The sequence below is a fragment of the Arachis duranensis genome, chromosome 6 (genome assembly GCF_000817695.3).
Source record: "Arachis duranensis cultivar V14167 chromosome 6, aradu.V14167.gnm2.J7QH, whole genome shotgun sequence".
In the NCBI taxonomy this organism is placed as follows: Eukaryota; Viridiplantae; Streptophyta; class Magnoliopsida; order Fabales; family Fabaceae; genus Arachis; species Arachis duranensis.
Genome location: NC_029777.3, coordinates 1567362 through 1585306, shown reverse-complemented (window position 1 = coordinate 1585306; position 17945 = coordinate 1567362). Strand labels below are relative to the sequence as shown.

The 17945-nt window shown below is 37.5% G+C and overlaps 4 protein-coding genes across 5 annotated transcripts in view; 1 reads left to right on the top strand and 3 right to left on the bottom strand.

Moving 5' to 3' along the window:
• The window catches only part of LOC107491881 (protein STRUBBELIG-RECEPTOR FAMILY 7), a 6306-nt gene extending 3433 nt beyond the window's left edge, over positions 1–2873 (top strand). Inside the window, exons 12-16 of the mRNA XM_016112797.3 lie at positions 361–632; positions 1129–1261; positions 1803–1939; positions 2105–2261; positions 2377–2873. Coding sequence (XP_015968283.1) covers positions 361–632; positions 1129–1261; positions 1803–1939; positions 2105–2261; positions 2377–2529 — 852 coding nt within the window. The 3' untranslated portion in view covers positions 2530–2873. The remainder of the gene's footprint in view (positions 1–360; positions 633–1128; positions 1262–1802; positions 1940–2104; positions 2262–2376) is intronic.
• Positions 2874–3165: 292 nt separating this feature from the next.
• LOC107491883 (26S proteasome regulatory subunit 7) lies at positions 3166–6608 on the bottom strand. 2 transcript variants are annotated; one of them, XM_052262814.1, is made up of 10 exons: positions 6547–6576; positions 6423–6516; positions 6157–6238; positions 5704–5873; positions 5407–5468; positions 5148–5292; positions 4843–5061; positions 4581–4762; positions 3908–4083; positions 3166–3661 (listed from the first exon to the last, which is right to left on the bottom strand). In XM_052262814.1, exons 2-10 carry the CDS (start codon positions 6507–6509, stop codon positions 3504–3506), a joined length of 1281 nt encoding a protein of 426 aa, XP_052118774.1. In that variant the 5' UTR covers positions 6510–6516; positions 6547–6576; the 3' UTR covers positions 3166–3503. The 2 variants fall into 2 exon arrangements, with proteins under 2 accessions (XP_052118774.1, XP_015968285.1); XM_016112799.3 differs by having other exon boundaries at positions 6423–6608.
• A 2069-nt stretch (positions 6609–8677) lies between these two features.
• On the bottom strand, positions 8678–11427 carry LOC107491882 (O-fucosyltransferase 36). Its single transcript, XM_016112798.3, has 3 exons — positions 10061–11427; positions 9708–9957; positions 8678–9083 (listed from the first exon to the last, which is right to left on the bottom strand). The coding sequence occupies exons 1-3, from the start codon at positions 11272–11274 to the stop codon at positions 8907–8909; spliced, it is 1641 nt and encodes a 546-aa protein (XP_015968284.1). The 5' UTR covers positions 11275–11427; the 3' UTR covers positions 8678–8906.
• Positions 11428–13940: 2513 nt separating this feature from the next.
• LOC107491879 (uncharacterized) lies at positions 13941–17691 on the bottom strand. Its single transcript, XM_016112795.3, has 7 exons — positions 17505–17691; positions 16999–17424; positions 16869–16921; positions 16476–16513; positions 16053–16371; positions 14903–15219; positions 13941–14782 (listed from the first exon to the last, which is right to left on the bottom strand). The coding sequence occupies exons 1-7, from the start codon at positions 17515–17517 to the stop codon at positions 14266–14268; spliced, it is 1683 nt and encodes a 560-aa protein (XP_015968281.1). The 5' UTR covers positions 17518–17691; the 3' UTR covers positions 13941–14265.
• Between the last annotated feature and the right edge of the window lie 254 nt (positions 17692–17945).

The window sequence follows — 17945 nt, the reverse complement described above, 5'->3', positions numbered from 1 at the left end:
TTTCACTATTTGTAGGATTCTGGTGGTTAAGACTAGTATCTCCGGAATAGTGTCAAGTTATGCAGTTTACCTTTTAACTGAGTCAAATCACAATCTGAGTGTTGACAAACAAGTAGGTGGATGCAAGATTATATAACATAATGCTGCTAGTGTCTCTTTTCATTTCCAACACTCCCTCCCCTAACCCAAAGAAACAAGGAGAAAAAGAGGCCGAGAAGTCGAAAAGTTCTTGTGCACACTGTCACCACAGTCCACAAGAAGAGGAACATTTATATAGTTGAACCAGACCTTTAGTCTATGCATATGCCGACAAGTTATATCAATGGTTTTGACTTCTTTTATCCCCATCAAATGCTGTAGGTTCTTGCAGTGAAGAAAATAGATTCATCTGTCCTTCCCAATGACCTTTCTGAAGAATTTACAGAAATAGTTTCAAACATCTCGCATTTACATCATCCGAACGTGACAGAACTAGTAGGTTATTGTTCAGAGTATGGGCAGCACCTCTTAGTCTATGAGTTTCATAGAAATGGATCACTGCATGACTTCCTTCACCTATCAGATGAATATAGTAAGCCATTGATATGGAATTCCCGTGTGAAGATTGCATTGGGGACTGCACGTGCTTTAGAGTAAGTTATTTCTGAATTAATGAAATTAGAAGATCATGATGTGGAAGTTGTGTCATTGCAGGATAAATTATTTTGTTCTTGCAAATCTAAGCTTTTCATTTTGTTATGCTCCTCATTTCCACTTTCTTCCTTATTATATATATTTGAAAAAGAAAAATTGTTTCATGGTTAGCTTTGCACGTAACTTGTTGACTAATTCACAGTGATCATTTTGTTCTTTTTTTTCCTGATTGATTAGCTTTGTTTGAGATTACAAACTGTGATTTTTAAATTTGATTTTATCCATTACCATCTGAAAATCAATATTTTAGTTTAGCAGTAATAGGGAAGTTGCCCCTCATTGAAGTAACTAAGTTATTTACTTATGATAGAAGCTTAAAAACCGATTATTCGTGTGGCATTGTGGCAACATATATTTGCACTAACATTGACCTAAATGTTTGCCTCAATAGTTAAAACTCATTGATGTGACTTCACTCGCTCTTTTTCCCCCTAGGTACCTACATGAAGTTTGTTCACCATCGGTTGTACACAAGAACATTAAATCAGCCAACATATTACTTGATGCAGAACTTAATCCTCATCTTTCAGACAGTGGATTAGCAAGCTATATTCCAAATGCAGACCAGGTGATTTTGTAGGCTTTTGTATCTTTATTCTGCAAATGAATACTTGTATGATTGAATGTGACTGTATTTTGGCCAAAATAACTCATAACTCTTTCTTAAACTTGGTTTCTACTCCTATTCCCTGTGGATTCACCTAATATGTTGAGTTATATGATGTGTAAATAAAGATACTAATGATTGAACATATACTTTTAAAATGATGACCACTGGCCCTAGTTGTTCTCGAGTTATGACTAGGTTCCATAAGCTTGGTTTTTTGGTATCTTTCAACTTTTAAGATCCTCCTGACAATGTGACAACTACACAAGTAATTTTTATAATGTGAATGCATGAAGTATAAGTTGTAGCGTAGTGCGAATTCAGTGATTAGCACAGAATGATAAAGGGCACTAGTTGCCTAGTTGGCTCTTCAGGCTAATTGACTAGGAAATTTGATAAACAGGAATACTGATCATGCTATTAACAAATGCAGCTTATCCTTTTACTCATTGAAATTAAGTTTACGAAAACTACACAATTTTAACTTATGTCTTGTGATTAGGTGTTGAACCAAAACGCCGGATCTGGATACGACGCACCTGAAGTTGCTTTGTGTGGTCAGTATACCATGAAAAGTGATGTTTATTGCTTTGGGGTCGTGATGTTGGAGCTACTCAGCGGACGTAAACCATTTGATAGGTGAATGATTGCCATACTTTTTAAGGCAAACAGTTTTCTTCTTTCATGTGATCCCCAGATGTAGAGGGCACATTCATGTGCTCATTCTGCAGAGATTTGAGATTATGCAATGATATTATAACATTCACACATTTCCTCCTTGGTTTTTGAAACATTTCTCAACAGCTCGAGACCTAGAGCTGAGCAGTCTCTAGTTCGTTGGGCCGCACCTCAACTCCATGATATTGATGCATTGACTAAAATGGTTGATCCTGCGCTGAAAGGGTTATATCCTGTTAAATCTTTGTCTCGTTTTGCAGATGTTATTGCTCTCTGCGTTCAGGTATTCGGCCAACATTTTTTTGTTGATTCTATGTGCATTATTTGTTTTGGGGGCTATTTCAATAGAAACCTTTGGCATGTTTTTGTTTCATTCTACTAATAAACTTTTGGCACAGCTGGAGCCTGAATTCCGACCACCAATGTCAGAAGTGGTTCAAGCCTTGGTACGGTTGGTGCAGCGAGCCAACATGAGCAGGCGGACTACTTTTGGATCTGATCATGGAGGATCCAATCGAGGGAGTGATGAACCCGCCATACATGATGTGTAAATGAGAACATAATCCTTGTGTCATTCTTGAAAAGAAATGTAGTTCTCTTTTTTTTATTTTTTGTTCAGAAACAAAAATTCAATTTAACCCCAGTCAATACCTCTATCTTAGGTGGATTGGTTGCTCCTTTGATTAACCGAGTTAGAGGATTGATTATGTATGTTGTTTGTGCAACTTATTTTAATTGTAACTAAATTCAGTTAGCTAACCGGTTGCAAAGTGGAAGCTCGGTGTAGATGGATGGTTGCTAGTCTTTTGATGTAAATGGGGAATTACATTTCGTACTTACGAAGACGATCATGGTGAAAGAATCCAAAGTCCAAACTACTTACTACTTGGTACTAGTTTTTTTTGTTTTTTTTTTTTTTCGGATGATATACTACTTAGTACTTGTTGATATCTATATCTAACCCTGCACATTTTCGATTTACTGTTGCCCATAGTATAGATCTTTTATTATATGAAAGCATCGATTTATCGTATATTCACATGGCTTTGGCAACCCTAAGTTCTCTAAATACAATGCTTTATAATCTACTATCTGAAAGAGTAGAACTCTACACGTTGATGAGAGCACAACTCCATTACAGCCAACTATATTTCAAACTTCGAATATGAGCATAATGGATCCAAAGAGAAGGACCAATTTAAAGAGAATAAATTTTATAGATGTAAGTATGTAACTATGTAAAAATGTTTGGTACCATGATTTTAAAGTGAAAGGTGATCGTGTTAGCCAATGACTCTATTCAAGTGACAAACCCAACTAAGGAAGAGATGTTCAACGGGCCGAAGGTCCTGGATTCAATCCTAGGTGGAGGGGGGAAAAATCAGAGCCCTTCACACTATCAAGTTCCTCGGTATTTCCAGGCAATTGTTAAGGAACTGAAGGGATTAGTTTGGCAATGCTGGGATAACCGCCAAATGTTGAACGTGTTAAACACGGATACTAAGAAAATGTATGAAAGAATATCTCAATTGTAGACCATATATTTGGGTGTAGCACTGAACTTCTGGTATCCTTTGATGACTTTATTTACTGCATCAAGGAAGTCTTTCTCTATTACAGTCTTCCTTCGAGCTCGAATTGCGTACATACCAGCTTCGGTGCAAACACTCCTTATATCGGCTCCTTCAGAGAGAGAAAAATAAAATAAAATAAAATTTAGTCAAAACATAAAACACCAATCTCTAGAAGTAGAAGCACCCAAGCCTACAATATTTAACAGCAGGCCTTGGGACATGAGGAATGAAGCAGAAGACATATCTCTCACAAGCATAGTCATACCATCCAGTATCCGGAGTACCAAAAAATCAGTTTCTTGGTCAAAAAGTATAAGAATGAGTAAGAAAATTCAAGTTTTTAAGGTGTAGTTACCTGTGGAATTCGGGCAAAGCCGAGCCAAAAGTTCAAAGCGGATATCCCTTTCACAGTTCATGGTTCTAGTGTGGATCTTGAATATCTGTGTCCTACTCTCTAAATCAGGAAGCCCAAACTCAACTTTGCGATCCAATCGCCCAGGCCGCAGTAGTGCTGGATCGAGAGTATCAGGCCTAGAAACAATGGACATAAAGCCACAGTTGATCAGCCGCACCTGGAAGTAATAGTAATAATTCCTAACTTAAGAAAACAAAAATAACTCTGCAGCCATGAAATACATTGCAAAGGTGTAACATAACATTGGATTTTATACTTCTTCCACGAAAGGAAGGGACCAGGCCAACATTTGGAAACTCTAACCTCATCAGGTAACACACCATTAAAACTTTATTTCTTGACACAAAGAAAATAGAATTTGATTGGTACACCCATGACCCAACATCAAAGGCATCCAAGCAATATAATAAACATAACACTATATATTACAGAATTTATTATTCGAAATTTAGCAGCTCCAATTCTTGCATACTTCTCTAAACAGCCACAAACATGTGATTGAAGAAAAGAATATGACTTCATGTCAGACTCAGTTGTTACATTTTAGGACGTGGGGAAAAAGAAAAAGCTGAGAGATGAATGAGAACATAATATAATCGCTAATTCAACCAACCTGTTAGTTGCCATCAACACTTTGATATTTCCACGGGCATCAAATCCATCAAGCTGATTCACAATTTCAAGCATTGTGCGCTGAACCTCATTATCACCACCTACACCATCATCAAACCGCGCACCTCCAATGGCATCAACTTCATCAAAAAAGACAATGCATGCCTTCTTTGAACGTGCCATCTATAGGATACAAGTTTAGTGATATTATACCAAATCAGGTAAACATGATCAAAAGCTTAAGATGTGTCTTAGTCATTCACCTGAAATAATTCACGGACCATTCTAGCACCCTCACCAACATATTTCTGAACTAGCTCACTTCCAATGACCCTTATAAAACAAGCATCAGTCCTGTTAGCCACAGCCCTAGCAAGAAGTGTTTTGCCTGTCCCTGGTGGACCATAGCAAAGTACACCTTTTGGAGGATCAATTCCAAGTTTAACAAATTTCTCCGGATGAAGCATGGGAAGTTCAACAACCTAAAAGCAAGAATTTAAAAAACTACAGCCAAAAAACTTATTTCCTCAATTACAATTGTAACTGAAAACCAATGTTCATTACTCACTTCTCGCATCTTTTCAATCTGCTCCTTACAACCACCAACATCATTATATGTTACATCAGGCTTCTCTTCAACTGTCATCATGGTAACACTTGGATCAATTTTTGGAGGCAAGGGAATCTGAATCTGATATTTGTTTCTATCAACCCTGCAATGATAAAATGAGGTCAATTGAAAAAACCAGACAGTAAAAAAAGCAAAACCATCGTTCTTTCTCAATAGTGAATCTTTTAGCATCAAAAGTTACTGAGTGGAAACATACCCTACGCGCATCCCTTCTTCTATGTCAGTGGGGGAAACCTTGTCACCAAGCCCAACAACGAACTGTTGACAAACAAGCAGACATTAGTCACACTCACAACTTCTAACTTCAAGCCCCCACTATTTAAAAAAAAATTAAAAAAAAAAGCAACAACAACAACAACAAAACACAACTACTTTGCCAAACCATTGTCGTTTTACACAAAATACAGAATATATTATAGTTGCTACGCAAGTGATATCTTTATAACAAGTGATATCTTCAAGGTTAATGGAACAACTGACAGAATACAGGTACCTTTGCTATCTGCTTCACATTGATAACATATTTGGCATCTTCAGAATTTGGATTTATAATCTTCGTGCACCTAGCTACCTGAAGAGGCTGCTCCTCTTGCATCATTTGCTTATCAGCAACGAGATCCCACTGGCTTGGTGCAGCTAAACCAGTATCAGACTCTTTGATACCTATAAGAAAAAAGAAAGCTAAGATTCATTGAACTTTAAGCAATAAAGATAATAATCGGGAAAGCAATATAAACAGCACATGCAGAAAATATCAATAATTAGCTGAACTCCAATGATCATTTGTTCTGGTTAATGACTGAGTATGAACTTGTAAACATGCATTTGACATTACTGGCCAAGAATATGCAATAAAACAGAGAATCCACATAATTATGATAAATTAATGAATAAAATATCTCAAATATATTAGCTACATGTAGTAGAATAAAATCGACAAACATACCGCATAAGTCATTGACTTTCTTTGCCATATCTTTGATTTCCTTCTCGACTTTCTTAATAATTGTGGAGTAAGGACCTAAACCCTGCACAAAGCGAAAGCAATTAGAGATGAGAAGACGAAGAATGCTGGTAGCTCAAAAAATGTAGGTGAACATGGAGAAGCAAAGAAGCGGAAAGGTGGAAGCAGAGGCAGCAAAGCAAGAAATCCCGAATGAAAATGGTAAAAATATGAAGTAGGGTTTGAAGAATAGAAAGATAGATACATACATAGGTTTTGAGGAGTGCGATGTCATCCTCGTCGAGAGGGCGGGGGTTCTTCTCGTCCTTGAAATCGTCGTCGTGCTCATTCCCCATTCTTTCTGGCTTGATCGGTTGATCAGATAATGTGTCTATGCGACCAGCAGAGAAGAGGGAGACAAGACGAATGAGCTGCACTACAGCAACAAACTTATTCCACAAGTCAAAGCAAAAGCGAAAATAATTAAAAGAATTTAACTAAAGAATTTATTTTAAAGTTTACAATTGCATAACTCATATGTAAAGGAGCACTTTTTATTTTTACTAGGACTAATCTCTACGTACAAGTGTTACAAACTTTATAAATTTGAAGAAAATGAAGCCACTAAACGCGCTACTTATGTTAAGTACTTTTAAATCAATTCAAATCAATTAACGCGCAAATATATAACTTCCATTTTTTAAAAAATTCCGTTTCTTTTTTTGAATTTCTTGCCAAATTTGTTGGATCTCTTTTTTGTTTCGTTTTTTTTTTATTTTCATGGTTTCTGAAATCAAGCTTTAAAATTGTTTTGAAGATAATGAAACTTCAGAAATACATCCAAACGATTACAGAAATACACCCAAATGGTTACAAAAAGGATTACAGAAATATAGTCAAACTGTTACAGAAATACACCCAACATGAGGGAGACAGTATATTTCTTCTTGAAATCTTTTAATGTTTTGCTGGTTAAGGATGATGTACATAACAGAGATAATCTAGAAAAAAAAACCTAGAAAAATAGTAAAATAGTACCTTGAATAATGTTTCTTCGTTTTTCTGGTGATTTTTTATGGAAATTTGTATCTTTTCTTCTTGATTTTTTCTACTCTTCGCGAAGAGTTGGAACGTGTCTTTTGTTTCGAATGTCGCTTGAATCTTGACGGTTTGCGTTTTGATTGAGGAAGAAAAGGAAGAGTGCGGCATAATGAATGCGTGCGTTGGACGCTCGATTTTAAAAGGAGTGGTGCACGTGTTTTTTTTAGACATGAACCAACTTGTACAGCTTGTAAGCCAAAAAGATAGCAGCCTAACAGGCCTCTTTTTATTACTGAAATTGTAGTGGTGCTTTTTAAATAATGTGGAGAGTTTGTGTTTTTTTGTATGGATGATCACAAATCAAAAGCACAATTTTGTAATTTTTTTTTTTGATATTACAAATCTGACTATCAAATTTGTGATTTTAAAATTTAAAAAAAAAATACAAATCTAAAGGTCAAATTTGTGATTTATAATTTTTTTTTTTTTACAAAATTGATCCACCGATTTACTTATCTCATAAAAAGAAATTTCAACTCACACAAATCTGAGGCTCAAATTTTTCTATTACTCTAAATCTGATCTAAATTTTGTTTTCAAAAACAAAACTAAGCCTCCAATTTGTGAATTTCAATTTAAAAAAAAAATTATTTCCATATTTATAAAAAATATACTATTTTTTCATAATTGAGTATAACACATTTTAAACTTCCTTAACTAAAAAAATTAGCTCAAAGGAGTGGTGCGTTTGCCAGATTTTGCTTGAAAATTTTAGACCTATATAATGAACATGTGCGCATATAAAAAAGGTTCTAAAGTGAGAATGGATAAAATTGAGACCATAAAATATATTTTATACCATTGATCAATTATAAAAATATTATTTACATACTAAAATTAGTTATTATGTATCTGTATATCTTTTAACTATTTTCAATATATATTTTGTATTTTAAATTTTTTTTTATACTAGTGGTTGATTTTGATAACTGATTTTAGTATATACTTAACATTTATATTTTTAAAAAAATATAAATTATAGCTTTTTAAAATTTTTTTTTTTAGTTTTTTAATGTTTTAACTTTTACTATTAAAAGTTTACTAAGTATATAAAAAAAAACTTTTTCACTGAAAATTATTATTTTTTTATTAACTTAATAATACCTAAACAAACACGTAACATAATTGATGAGTAGAGATGCACTTACAAAGTTATGCATTCACGAAGTCAATATTAAAAATAGTTATTTTTATTAATGTGATCTTACGAAATTAGATAAAACAAGAATCAAAATTAAATTTTTTTTATTATATAGAGGATAGGCATTTTACGAAGACTGTTGAGGTTATGCATTTGGAGATGTCCGGCTTTTCCGTTCTTTTACCATTGGGGAAATCACCTCAAAAGTTGCTCAGGCTGTAGAGGTGATCCAGAGTTACATTTCGTACTCTCAAATTGCTATCAGAATTGGGAACAAATATGTAGATCGTACAAACTATACTCTCATTGTGATGATTAGAATTTAGAATATGAATGTGTTACAAGCAAAGGCTAATGAATAATGAACCAAAGCAAAAACGCTACTTGTATTATCGTACATGACAGTTACACATTAACAAATCCCCAACCATAAAGGGGGCAAAGTGGAGCCCTCTCATCTCTCATGAACTGAGGCTTGTATCCCAATCTAATCTGTACTGAGTATCTTCATTCATTCAATTTCCGCTACCACACTGGGCTCCTCACCTTGGCAAAGGTACTCATCGCACAATGATGCTGATCCCCAGTCCTTTCTTAGCCGAAGGATGTCTTCTGTGAAAGTTGAACCGGAGGCTCCGATGAACACGCTTGACATCGCACATATTGTCTTGTCCAACATCGCTTCCACCTTAACAACAATTATTCATGATGCATGTCAGCACAGGAAACACACAATTGTTTAAAATAATCTCTTTATTTTGCTAGAGAACCTCAATTCTCCTGAAAGGAGGAGAACTATGGTCTTTTCTTAGAACAAACACACATAATGTCAGTCATGTTGATCTGAGATGCCTAGGCGGACACAATAAAACATAATTAATGCCATCACTATCAAATTTATAAGGAAAAGTATAGGTAAACAATGAAAATATTAAACAATATAAAGAATAGATATATCGGATGTTCATTTTACTAGTATACGGATGGTTATTTTAATATTAAAATTTAGAGGGTTAATTTAGAGGTGTAGTATGTTTTAATTTGATTGGTGGTTGTTCATATTGTTCAACAAAATCATTGTCCCCCTAGCACACCAGCTGAAGCCGAGCTTGTTTGCTCCCTATCATACAAATGAACATGATGGTAGAGCTTTTAGATGGTATTCAACACCTCTCACTTAAAAAACAAAAGAAAATAAACTCATTCTAGAAGTTGCAATGCATAGATATATGCAGGAAAAATAAAGCATTATGAGCACATTTTGCGATCTTGTAGACCTCTTAACCTTTTTTATATTAGCTGTGCTCCTCACCTGAGAGTCTCCTTCAATATGATGCCTGTACAACAAAGCATCCCATTTTTCTGCAGAATTTCGAGGTGGGCGTTTAACAAGAGGAACTGGCCTTCCATTAAGCGTGACTAATGACTGAAGCAGAGTGGTTTCACTTTCTGCTGCGTCCGTAGAAAGATAAATAACAGGTGCATTGGCCCTTTCAACCACGCGCAAGATGCAATCCGCGGCTTGAGGAATGGGATAAAAGCAGCTTGGCTTTTTGGCATTGCTGCAAACATGAAATTGATCATCAGGGACAGTACTGAATTCGCCAATCAGAATGTGATATTAAGTGATGAATTCAAAGTTTCAAACCATATGTAGCCTCTTACCAGAACTTGAGGAAGCCGTGGCGGCGAAAATGCAACGCAATGAAGTTCCTTCCAAGGAATGTTTGGATGAAACGCTGAGCAGTGTGCAGAATGAGACGGCTGGGTTCAATAAGGGTCTTGCAGTGGTGAGCAAGTGGACCACCCGGCTGCATCACCCACTCCCGCTCCACGTCAGCATAGAAGACATCCCCGATTGCCATTACGTCATCGTCGTGTGCAAACTTGGACACCACTTCCTCCACCGTCCTCCTCTTGGGCTTGCGGGTATCCTCCTCCCACACCGCCTGAGGCTTACTCATCGACAAGCCCAGCGATCTCAGCTTCTTCAAGTGCTCATCGTCGAGATAACAGGGTTCCGGCAATGAGAAATAGCAGAGGAACTTGTCAATGCGCATGTGGTTCTTCCTAACACTGGAGAATTCTTCAAAGGAGATCACCATCTTTCTACCAAGGCATTTATTGATGTGATCAATATCCAGAACTCTATCATACTGGTAATCCACTTTCGAACTAGGAATCACCAAAACCCGCTTAAGAAGAGCCGCGAAAAGCATATGTTTCTCTAAGCAAATTAGATGGTTTGACATCTGACCCGACACGCAAATAGCAAGAAGGAATTTTCCAGCTTTAGGCTTCCACTCAATGGTTTTCCTCTCTGAAAATCTCTGATCCACTGTTCGACATCTGCCACCGTTCAAGCTAGCATTCGCAAAATCAAATTCGGCTTCGAAGGAGTTGCCAACCCTGTGGGGATCCAAAATGACCTCCTGAATCTGTTTGTTGAGGGAAATCTGCTTGAACAGCAAGGACTTCAGCTCGTCGGAGGAGGAGGAATTCGAAAGAAAGGAGGAGTTCCAAGCGCGGAGGAGGGATGATTGCTGGTGGCGGAGGAGGTAGAGGGCCTGCAATTGGGACTCCTTGATGCGGTCGGAGAGCGAGTCGAAGTGCAGGGAGGGGAAGTTGGAGGAGGAGAAGACGGAACAGCGAGTGGCGTCGGGGGTGAGGTAGTAGAGGAGGATGATGAAGACGGGGAGAATGGCGAAGAGGTATCTCTTTTGGAACTTGAACTTCCGATTGATTCGTGACCTCAAATCCTCGATGCGGAAGGCGGTGCTGACGGGGGGAGGAGGTGGAGGTGGTGAGGGCTTCCTGTCATGCTGCTCGATGAGGGTGTGGCGGTCGTCTTCCTCATCGGAAGAAGAATCCCGCTGCATTGCTGGCTGGCGTGGATTACCGGAGACTGAGTCAGTAGCCGGGTGGGCTGAGTCAGTGACTCGTTGGTAGTAACAAGTTTACTGAATAAGAGAAATTGAGGGAGTCAGTCGGTGGATGAAAATGACGGCTCACCAGCCCACTTCTCACTCACAGATACCGAAGCCCGCTCCAACCTTCCAACAACTGGTTCTTCATAAAGCCCAAACCCAACTACTCAACCCATACATTTATGATTCTTTTCCTCCTTTGGCCAAAAATAAAATTATTCTTTTCTTCCCTACAGTTAACATGAATAAACACTTAACCAATCTAAAACAATGCATAAATATATAAATACACATAATGTATATCTTTTTTTTATTGGCCGTGAGCTCACGTGATAGTTAACTGCCAGAATCCAACACATCTGGTAGTTAACTTAGATATTATTTTTCGACTGTGCATCTCCAAAAGGCACAAAATCAGGGGATTAGTGCCCTAACACCTTCTCCTGGAGACATACACTAGAAAAAATCAATCGGGGAATTAGTGCCTTACCACCTTCTCCTAGTGAGGTCATGCCATACCGATTAGGAGATTAATGTCTTACTACCTTGCAAATAGAAAGAAAGAATGTGAGAGAATACGCCGGGGAATTAGCGCCCTACCACCTTCCTCACATCCCACAAAACACAATCACAAAAAATTCGGAAGAATGAATCGAGGGATTAGCGCCCTACTGCCTTTCTCACATCTCAGCACATCCATACCATCATTATCAGGGGCGAAGCTACATACATAGAAAGGGGGGCAATCGCCCCCCCTAATTTTAATTTTTTACATGTAAATTATATGTAAATTTCAGTTTAGTCCCCCCTTAAAATTTTATTTTAGTCTTTTTTTAGTGTGTAAATATTTTTGGTCCCCCTCTAATATTTCTTCTAGCTCCGCCCCTCATCATTATGTCAATTTATTCTCAAAATTCATCATCATCATTCCTTTACATTCATTCATTATAGCCATGGCATCACACATATACCTCATATCTTTACATTTTTGTACATAATTCATTATTTAAAATCTTGCTTCATCCCCAAGTTACCACTTAATCCTAGTTTCATCTCATTACTAGGCATACTATTAAGATCTAAGGCTAAAAGAATGAAAACAGAAATTTAGAGGTTTAAAATTAAGCTTTAAAACACAAAATTTATGTTTGCTGAAACAGGAATTACGTATAGGTGGACCACGCGTACGCGTGAGAGTACAATTTTGCCCATCACGTGTACGCATGTACGCTGGACAGAATTAAATGTCCGCGTATTAAGTTCTATGCTCGCGTACGCAAGGGTCTCTTTTACTCATGGTGCGTACGTATTGCCTTGTTCACGTATGAATACATATCAAACAGAAATGATCATTCACATATAAAGGGATATGCGTACGTATACACTGTAATTTGATAAAAAAAAAAAAAAACTAAATTTACAGAATTTTAATTTTACATACCAAAATTTGTAATGTATATAATTCTCTCATTTTAAAATATTTTTTATCCGCATAAACTTTACGGATCCAATTTTCTTTGATCAGCGTCGTTCTCGCTATTGCTCTTTGTTCTCAGCAGATGCTTCGAACAGGGATATTAGAAGGGAAAGGTGGGGTAATTATGAAGTTCAATGTTTTGGTAGGGAATGTTAATTTGAAATCACTCTTGAGATAATAGTTGCTGATTCTTGCTTGTGTGGGTCGGGTCCTATGGGCCCATATTAATCAAATCAAATGAGTTAATGAATGATGAATGGTCGTTGGAGGTGATATCCGCAACACAAATTTGCGGCAGATTAACTTTTGGGCAACCGTCGAAAATAAATGAACAATGAATAGATATGATATGTGCATAGATGACTAGATGGTTCAGGAGCTTAACAAAACTTTAAGACACGTAGGCATGGGACATTGGTGCTACCGCCACGTAGCCCATATTGCATGGAATCCTCGAGACAATGCCACATTTCCGTGGACCGTCATAACTACTTGAAGATTCAGGAGCAAATATACATACATGTATGAAGGTATATATCTGCTAGCTAGCAAGGGACGCCGTTGAAGTTGACCCCAACCACTCTACTGATTTTTGTTATAGACAAATGGAGAAGAGTACTAAACCTGCAATGACATTGATTGGGAGAGTTTGCAACACTGGTGGTTATTGGAAACTCATGACAACCAAGGCCTCTAACCGGGCTGCGGTTCACGGTGTTAAGCAACCTGCTCCCGACTTCGTCCCAGTAACCCAACCTAACCTAGCCAGCCTCTCTTCCACTACATTTTCTTGCTCATTTTATTATTAAATAATATATGCATGCATGTGCTTTTATTTTGCAGAAGGAGCAAGTTCAGGAGGAGATTGCGAAAGCCAAAAAAGACAAAGAAGCTAAGAGGAAACACATTGAGGACACTCTCAACTCCCATCTCCCCAACTTCTCCAACTCTGATTCCTCTTCCTCTCCTCCAAATTGATCTACTTACTCCCTCGTATCTATTCACTCTTTGTACTTAATATTAAACAAAATCCAACACTACTTTCTCTGCTAAACACTAGTAAGTTTTATTTTCTTATTTATTTATTTATTTATTATGTATCAACATAATTGGCTAAACCTATAATCAACATACAATCAACTTGTGCAGTGTAAAGTAACAAAATATTCATATGATAATTGATAAACTCATAGTTCAGTTCAACATGATTAAAAGATCAACGATCCTGAGAACTAGTAAAAATAAATCCTCTCCCTTCGCTATGGCCATTCAAGTCTTCCTTGGTCTGGCCTAGCAGTGGTTAATGATTGGAATGAGAAAGCAATGATCACACTGTTAAAAGAATAAAACTATTGATGGCATTTACTGTGATCTATATAACACGGAGCAAAACAATATGACATTGCTTTATATCATGTTTTGAGAACTGAGCTAGTCAGGTAGCTGCACCGGTTTTATTGTTTCTCTTAAGCCACTTCAACGAGCCTTCCGCGAACCCACTTTTTACTTGCTGTTGGCGAAAGTTGCGTCTCGCATTTTCTGCTTTCATCCTCTTCTGTCTCCCCTTGTTCATTTGATGGACCCGATTCCATTGTATGACTATTCAAACAAGGTACGGTAATGCAACCATTGGTGCTTGTTAGACCAAGTTCTAAATCACCATCTTCTTGCAACTCCTTGGATAACTCGCGAAAATCTTCAGAGAACTTGTAGTCATTTGATGTAAATGCTTTGTGACCATTTACATGAGACTTAAGTGATTGGCTTAGAAATTCAGAAGCTGACCCTTCCTCATTGAAATCACTCAATGCAACCGATGAAACATCACTCTCGCTCATCTCCTCTGCATCAATGGATTCAAGTGCCTGAATAGCTTCGGCAATAAGCTTTCTGCTTTCTATCAACGAAGCTTGCGCAATGGGACTCTTTGTTGCAGCAACCTCAAGTGCCTTGGCAGCTTTCTCAGCTTCGGCGATCAATAATCTGTGCATTAAACACAATCTCATTAGTGTGTATACAGGGAAACTAATACAAATCAACAATTTGAATAAAATGAGAACAAATATGCCGTCCACTGATTTGTGTATGTAAAGATAGGCTTACCTTGCTCGTTGAATGACTTGAGCTTGTCCAGTTTCTGCAGCAGCTCTTTGTGCTCTAATGTTCTTTATCATCTCAAGTTTGGAATTTACAAAAGGATCCTTAAAGACAGGGGACTTGATTTTTTTCAAAGAGTCACTCTTAGTCCCGATTTTGAAGCTGTTACTGACGCGAGTGCTAGTATTAGTGTCTTTTCTCATTATAGGTTTCTTCTTTTTGGACTGTGAACCATCACTTGGCCTTCTTCTAGGTTTCTTTTCGGCCCCAGCTTCGCCACCATGATACTTGGCTAACCCAGAGCAAACTCTCTCGCGATATCCCTGATATAATGCAAATAATTTGGTTAGGAAACAGGAATCAGAACTCAACTAATGTGGCTCAACAATCAATCAATGTGGTTTTATTAGATTGTACTTCCTCCTCCTCCAACTCCTCCTCCACACACCAACTTTGGTACAGAAGGAATTCACAGTTTCACACCATGGACCTTCTCCTTAACTTCTTAGCAATACTGTTAATATTCTTTATTTATTTGAAGAAAACTTTCAACCTAGAAAGAGCACAGCTTCAAGAAAAAGCTGCTCACAGGAGATGTCTCTATTACTATTCAGAAGAAAATCTAGGGGACCATCACTTTTATTGAAATATGGCCAGTATTTAACCATCAAAAAGAAAATGAGTAATTTTACACCGTTAGATATCATCTCGCACCATTAAAAATGTTAATAATGGCTAATTGATGGCTATACATCACAAATTCTACTGACACCCTAGCATTTCTCACTATTCAGCCTCATGTTCTAGTTAATCCTAATTGCATATAGAAACGAATTACAAGCGATTTGTGACACAGGTCACGACTCTAAAATCTTAAGGAGCATAATGAGAAAAGAGCGGTAATGGTATCAAAATCAAACTATCAAATAATTTGACATACAACTCTTAAGAATTTAAATGCAAGAATTATCAAATGTTGTGTCTTTCTACTTAATCTCTGAGAGGGTAAACCTTGAGTATTTAACATTTAAAGAAAGAAAAACTGACTGTTCATCAAGTTGACTCAAGTTGGTGCTGGCAGAGGTCAAGATCTGGCACACATTTATTTGGGCTAAAATGAAACTTGAAGGTATTATTAATAGATACAAACACTTACTGGATCAGCCCATTTTGCAGCAATAGCTTCTGCGATTTTCCTTCTCTGCTCAGGAGACTTGGGAGCTCGTTTGCTACCTGGTGGCCTCACCATTTGTTTCCTTTGTTCAACACACTCTGACCACTCTTGCTTCAGCTGTTTATCCAAGATTCCATAGGAATTCCACTGCAGCTCTTCCTGCTCAGCATATCCTTTTCTTGAAGCTTCCGCAATTAAATTCTGCCACTCAAAACAACATACCTCCTGCAACATCTTTTTTCTAAGCCTCCTATCCCATCCCATTTTCACTCCAGCGCCTATCTTCAGTCTTGTTTCTGTGCTGTGCAATCAATATGGAAGATAAGTTTGAGTAAAAGTAAGTGAAAAAGGAACCAATCAGCAGAGCAGCAGCGAATTAGCAACATCTTTCAAGAAAAGACTTACGTCTGTGCATGCCCAAGATTAGCCAGCTTCATTTTTATCTGCATTACCAAATTTTATGAAGGAAATCAGTTAAAATTTTGAAGCTAAAATTTGAAAACCCAATCATCAATCTAAACCTGTTGTGTCAGTATTAATACTGAATAATAACCCATTCAAAAATTACTACCATTAAGAAATTGTTTAGTGAGACCAGAGAGAGACAGGACAATCCTGTTTTCCATCAAAATTGTGCTGTTGAGTAGTGAATTTTACAATGGATTATATTTTAATTTGTTCATTGTCTAAATTGGGATAAGTGATAGATTTCAATGATATCGAACTAAAATGGATGTTTGTGAACCTAATATGAAAATCTAGTTTAGCAAAGACAAACATATTCTTACATGACATCACCTTAGGATTCTGCATTGCAAGCTTTGTTCTTTCCCTGATTTTGCGCAAAGTTTCTGTTTAGAATGAGAAAGAGAGCTAAATGATGGAATGTCAAGGCAGATAAAGAAAGAAGAAAAGAAAATATAGTTACCAGGAGTATGCTTTCTTCCTTTGTTCCATGGGGTGTTTCCTTTATTAGCTTTGGAAATTCTCATTCTTCTCAACTTCTCCCTCTCGTCAAGCTCTTGTGATTCTTCATCAGAAGAGTCAAGGTGAACCCCTGGTGCTGAGTTGGCAGTAGCAAGGTGCAAGTCGGTGGAGTGTGTGCATTCGTCTCGTTTGTGAGGCAAAATCTTCGGTTCAAAGGTAGCAACCGCCTTAATGAGAAGCGTCCCCGTCCTCGTCCCCCTGGGAAGGCGAAAAGGGACCACACTCAAGTTTTCCTTTCTAAGCTTGTTCCAGGCACAGGGAAGACAGTGGTCATTGCCAAAGGTCAAAGAGTTAATGTGATACGGCATTGGTGCCCTCAGCGATGAATACAAAGGACATTGCAAGCTTAGCTGTGCATTTCTTATCTCTGCTCACAATAACCAACAATTCATATTAAACATAAGAGTTGAGGAGAGTGGAGTTTATAAGAGAGACAAGTGTAGGTACCAAATAACGGCATGGGAGCTCATCCAGCGGGAGTGAGGAGGGAGGAAGAATGGAGCAAATTAGAAGAACAGAGAGCGTGGATGAGTTGGTGGAGATAGCATCTGAATCGAAGAAGAAGAAAGTAGAAACACACATCCAGCAATAGCATCAAGAACAGGATAATGTAACGTGGAAGGTACATACTCATACCTTTCCCTGCCCATTACCCGCCACAGGCCCATGGGGCTGCTTTCCCTTCCTTATTCTTTGGGCTTCACCACTTAGCTCCGTGCCGATAATTGAGAGGACGATTATCAAGCATCATTAATTTAATAAAATCATATTTGCCAATATAAATTAACTTAATTTTACCGAAATACTGATAACAAAAAAATAGGTGATATGTTATACACAATAAATCATTTCTAAGTTTGTTTTTTAATAAGCTATTCACATCGTTAA

Excerpts from the sequence above, each read along its gene's own strand:
- LOC107491879 (XM_016112795.3), bottom strand. Across the intron at positions 15,220-16,052 it reads CTGCAAAATGGGCTGATCCA|GGATATCGCGAGAGAGTTTG; the intron begins GTAAGTGTTTGT and ends GCATTATATCAG. Across the intron at positions 14,783-14,902 it reads CAAGTCATTCAACGAGCAAG|ATTATTGATCGCCGAAGCTG; the intron begins GTAAGCCTATCT and ends TTTAATGCACAG.
- LOC107491883 (XM_016112799.3), bottom strand. The coding sequence starts at position 6,509 with ATGGGGAATGAGCACGACGACGATTTCAAGGACGAGAAGAACCCCCGC. Across the intron at positions 5,469-5,703 it reads ATGTGAAGCAGATAGCAAAG|TTCGTTGTTGGGCTTGGTGA; the intron begins GTACCTGTATTC and ends GTTTGTCAACAG. Across the intron at positions 4,084-4,580 it reads GTGTTGATGGCAACTAACAG|GCCTGATACTCTCGATCCAG; the intron begins GTTGGTTGAATT and ends CATTGTTTCTAG.
- LOC107491882 (XM_016112798.3), bottom strand. The coding sequence starts at position 11,274 with ATGCAGCGGGATTCTTCTTCCGATGAGGAAGACGACCGCCACACCCTC. Across the intron at positions 9,958-10,060 it reads CACGGCTTCCTCAAGTTCTG|CAATGCCAAAAAGCCAAGCT; the intron begins GTAAGAGGCTAC and ends TCATGTTTGCAG. Across the intron at positions 9,084-9,707 it reads ATATTGAAGGAGACTCTCAG|GTGGAAGCGATGTTGGACAA; the intron begins GTGAGGAGCACA and ends ATTGTTGTTAAG.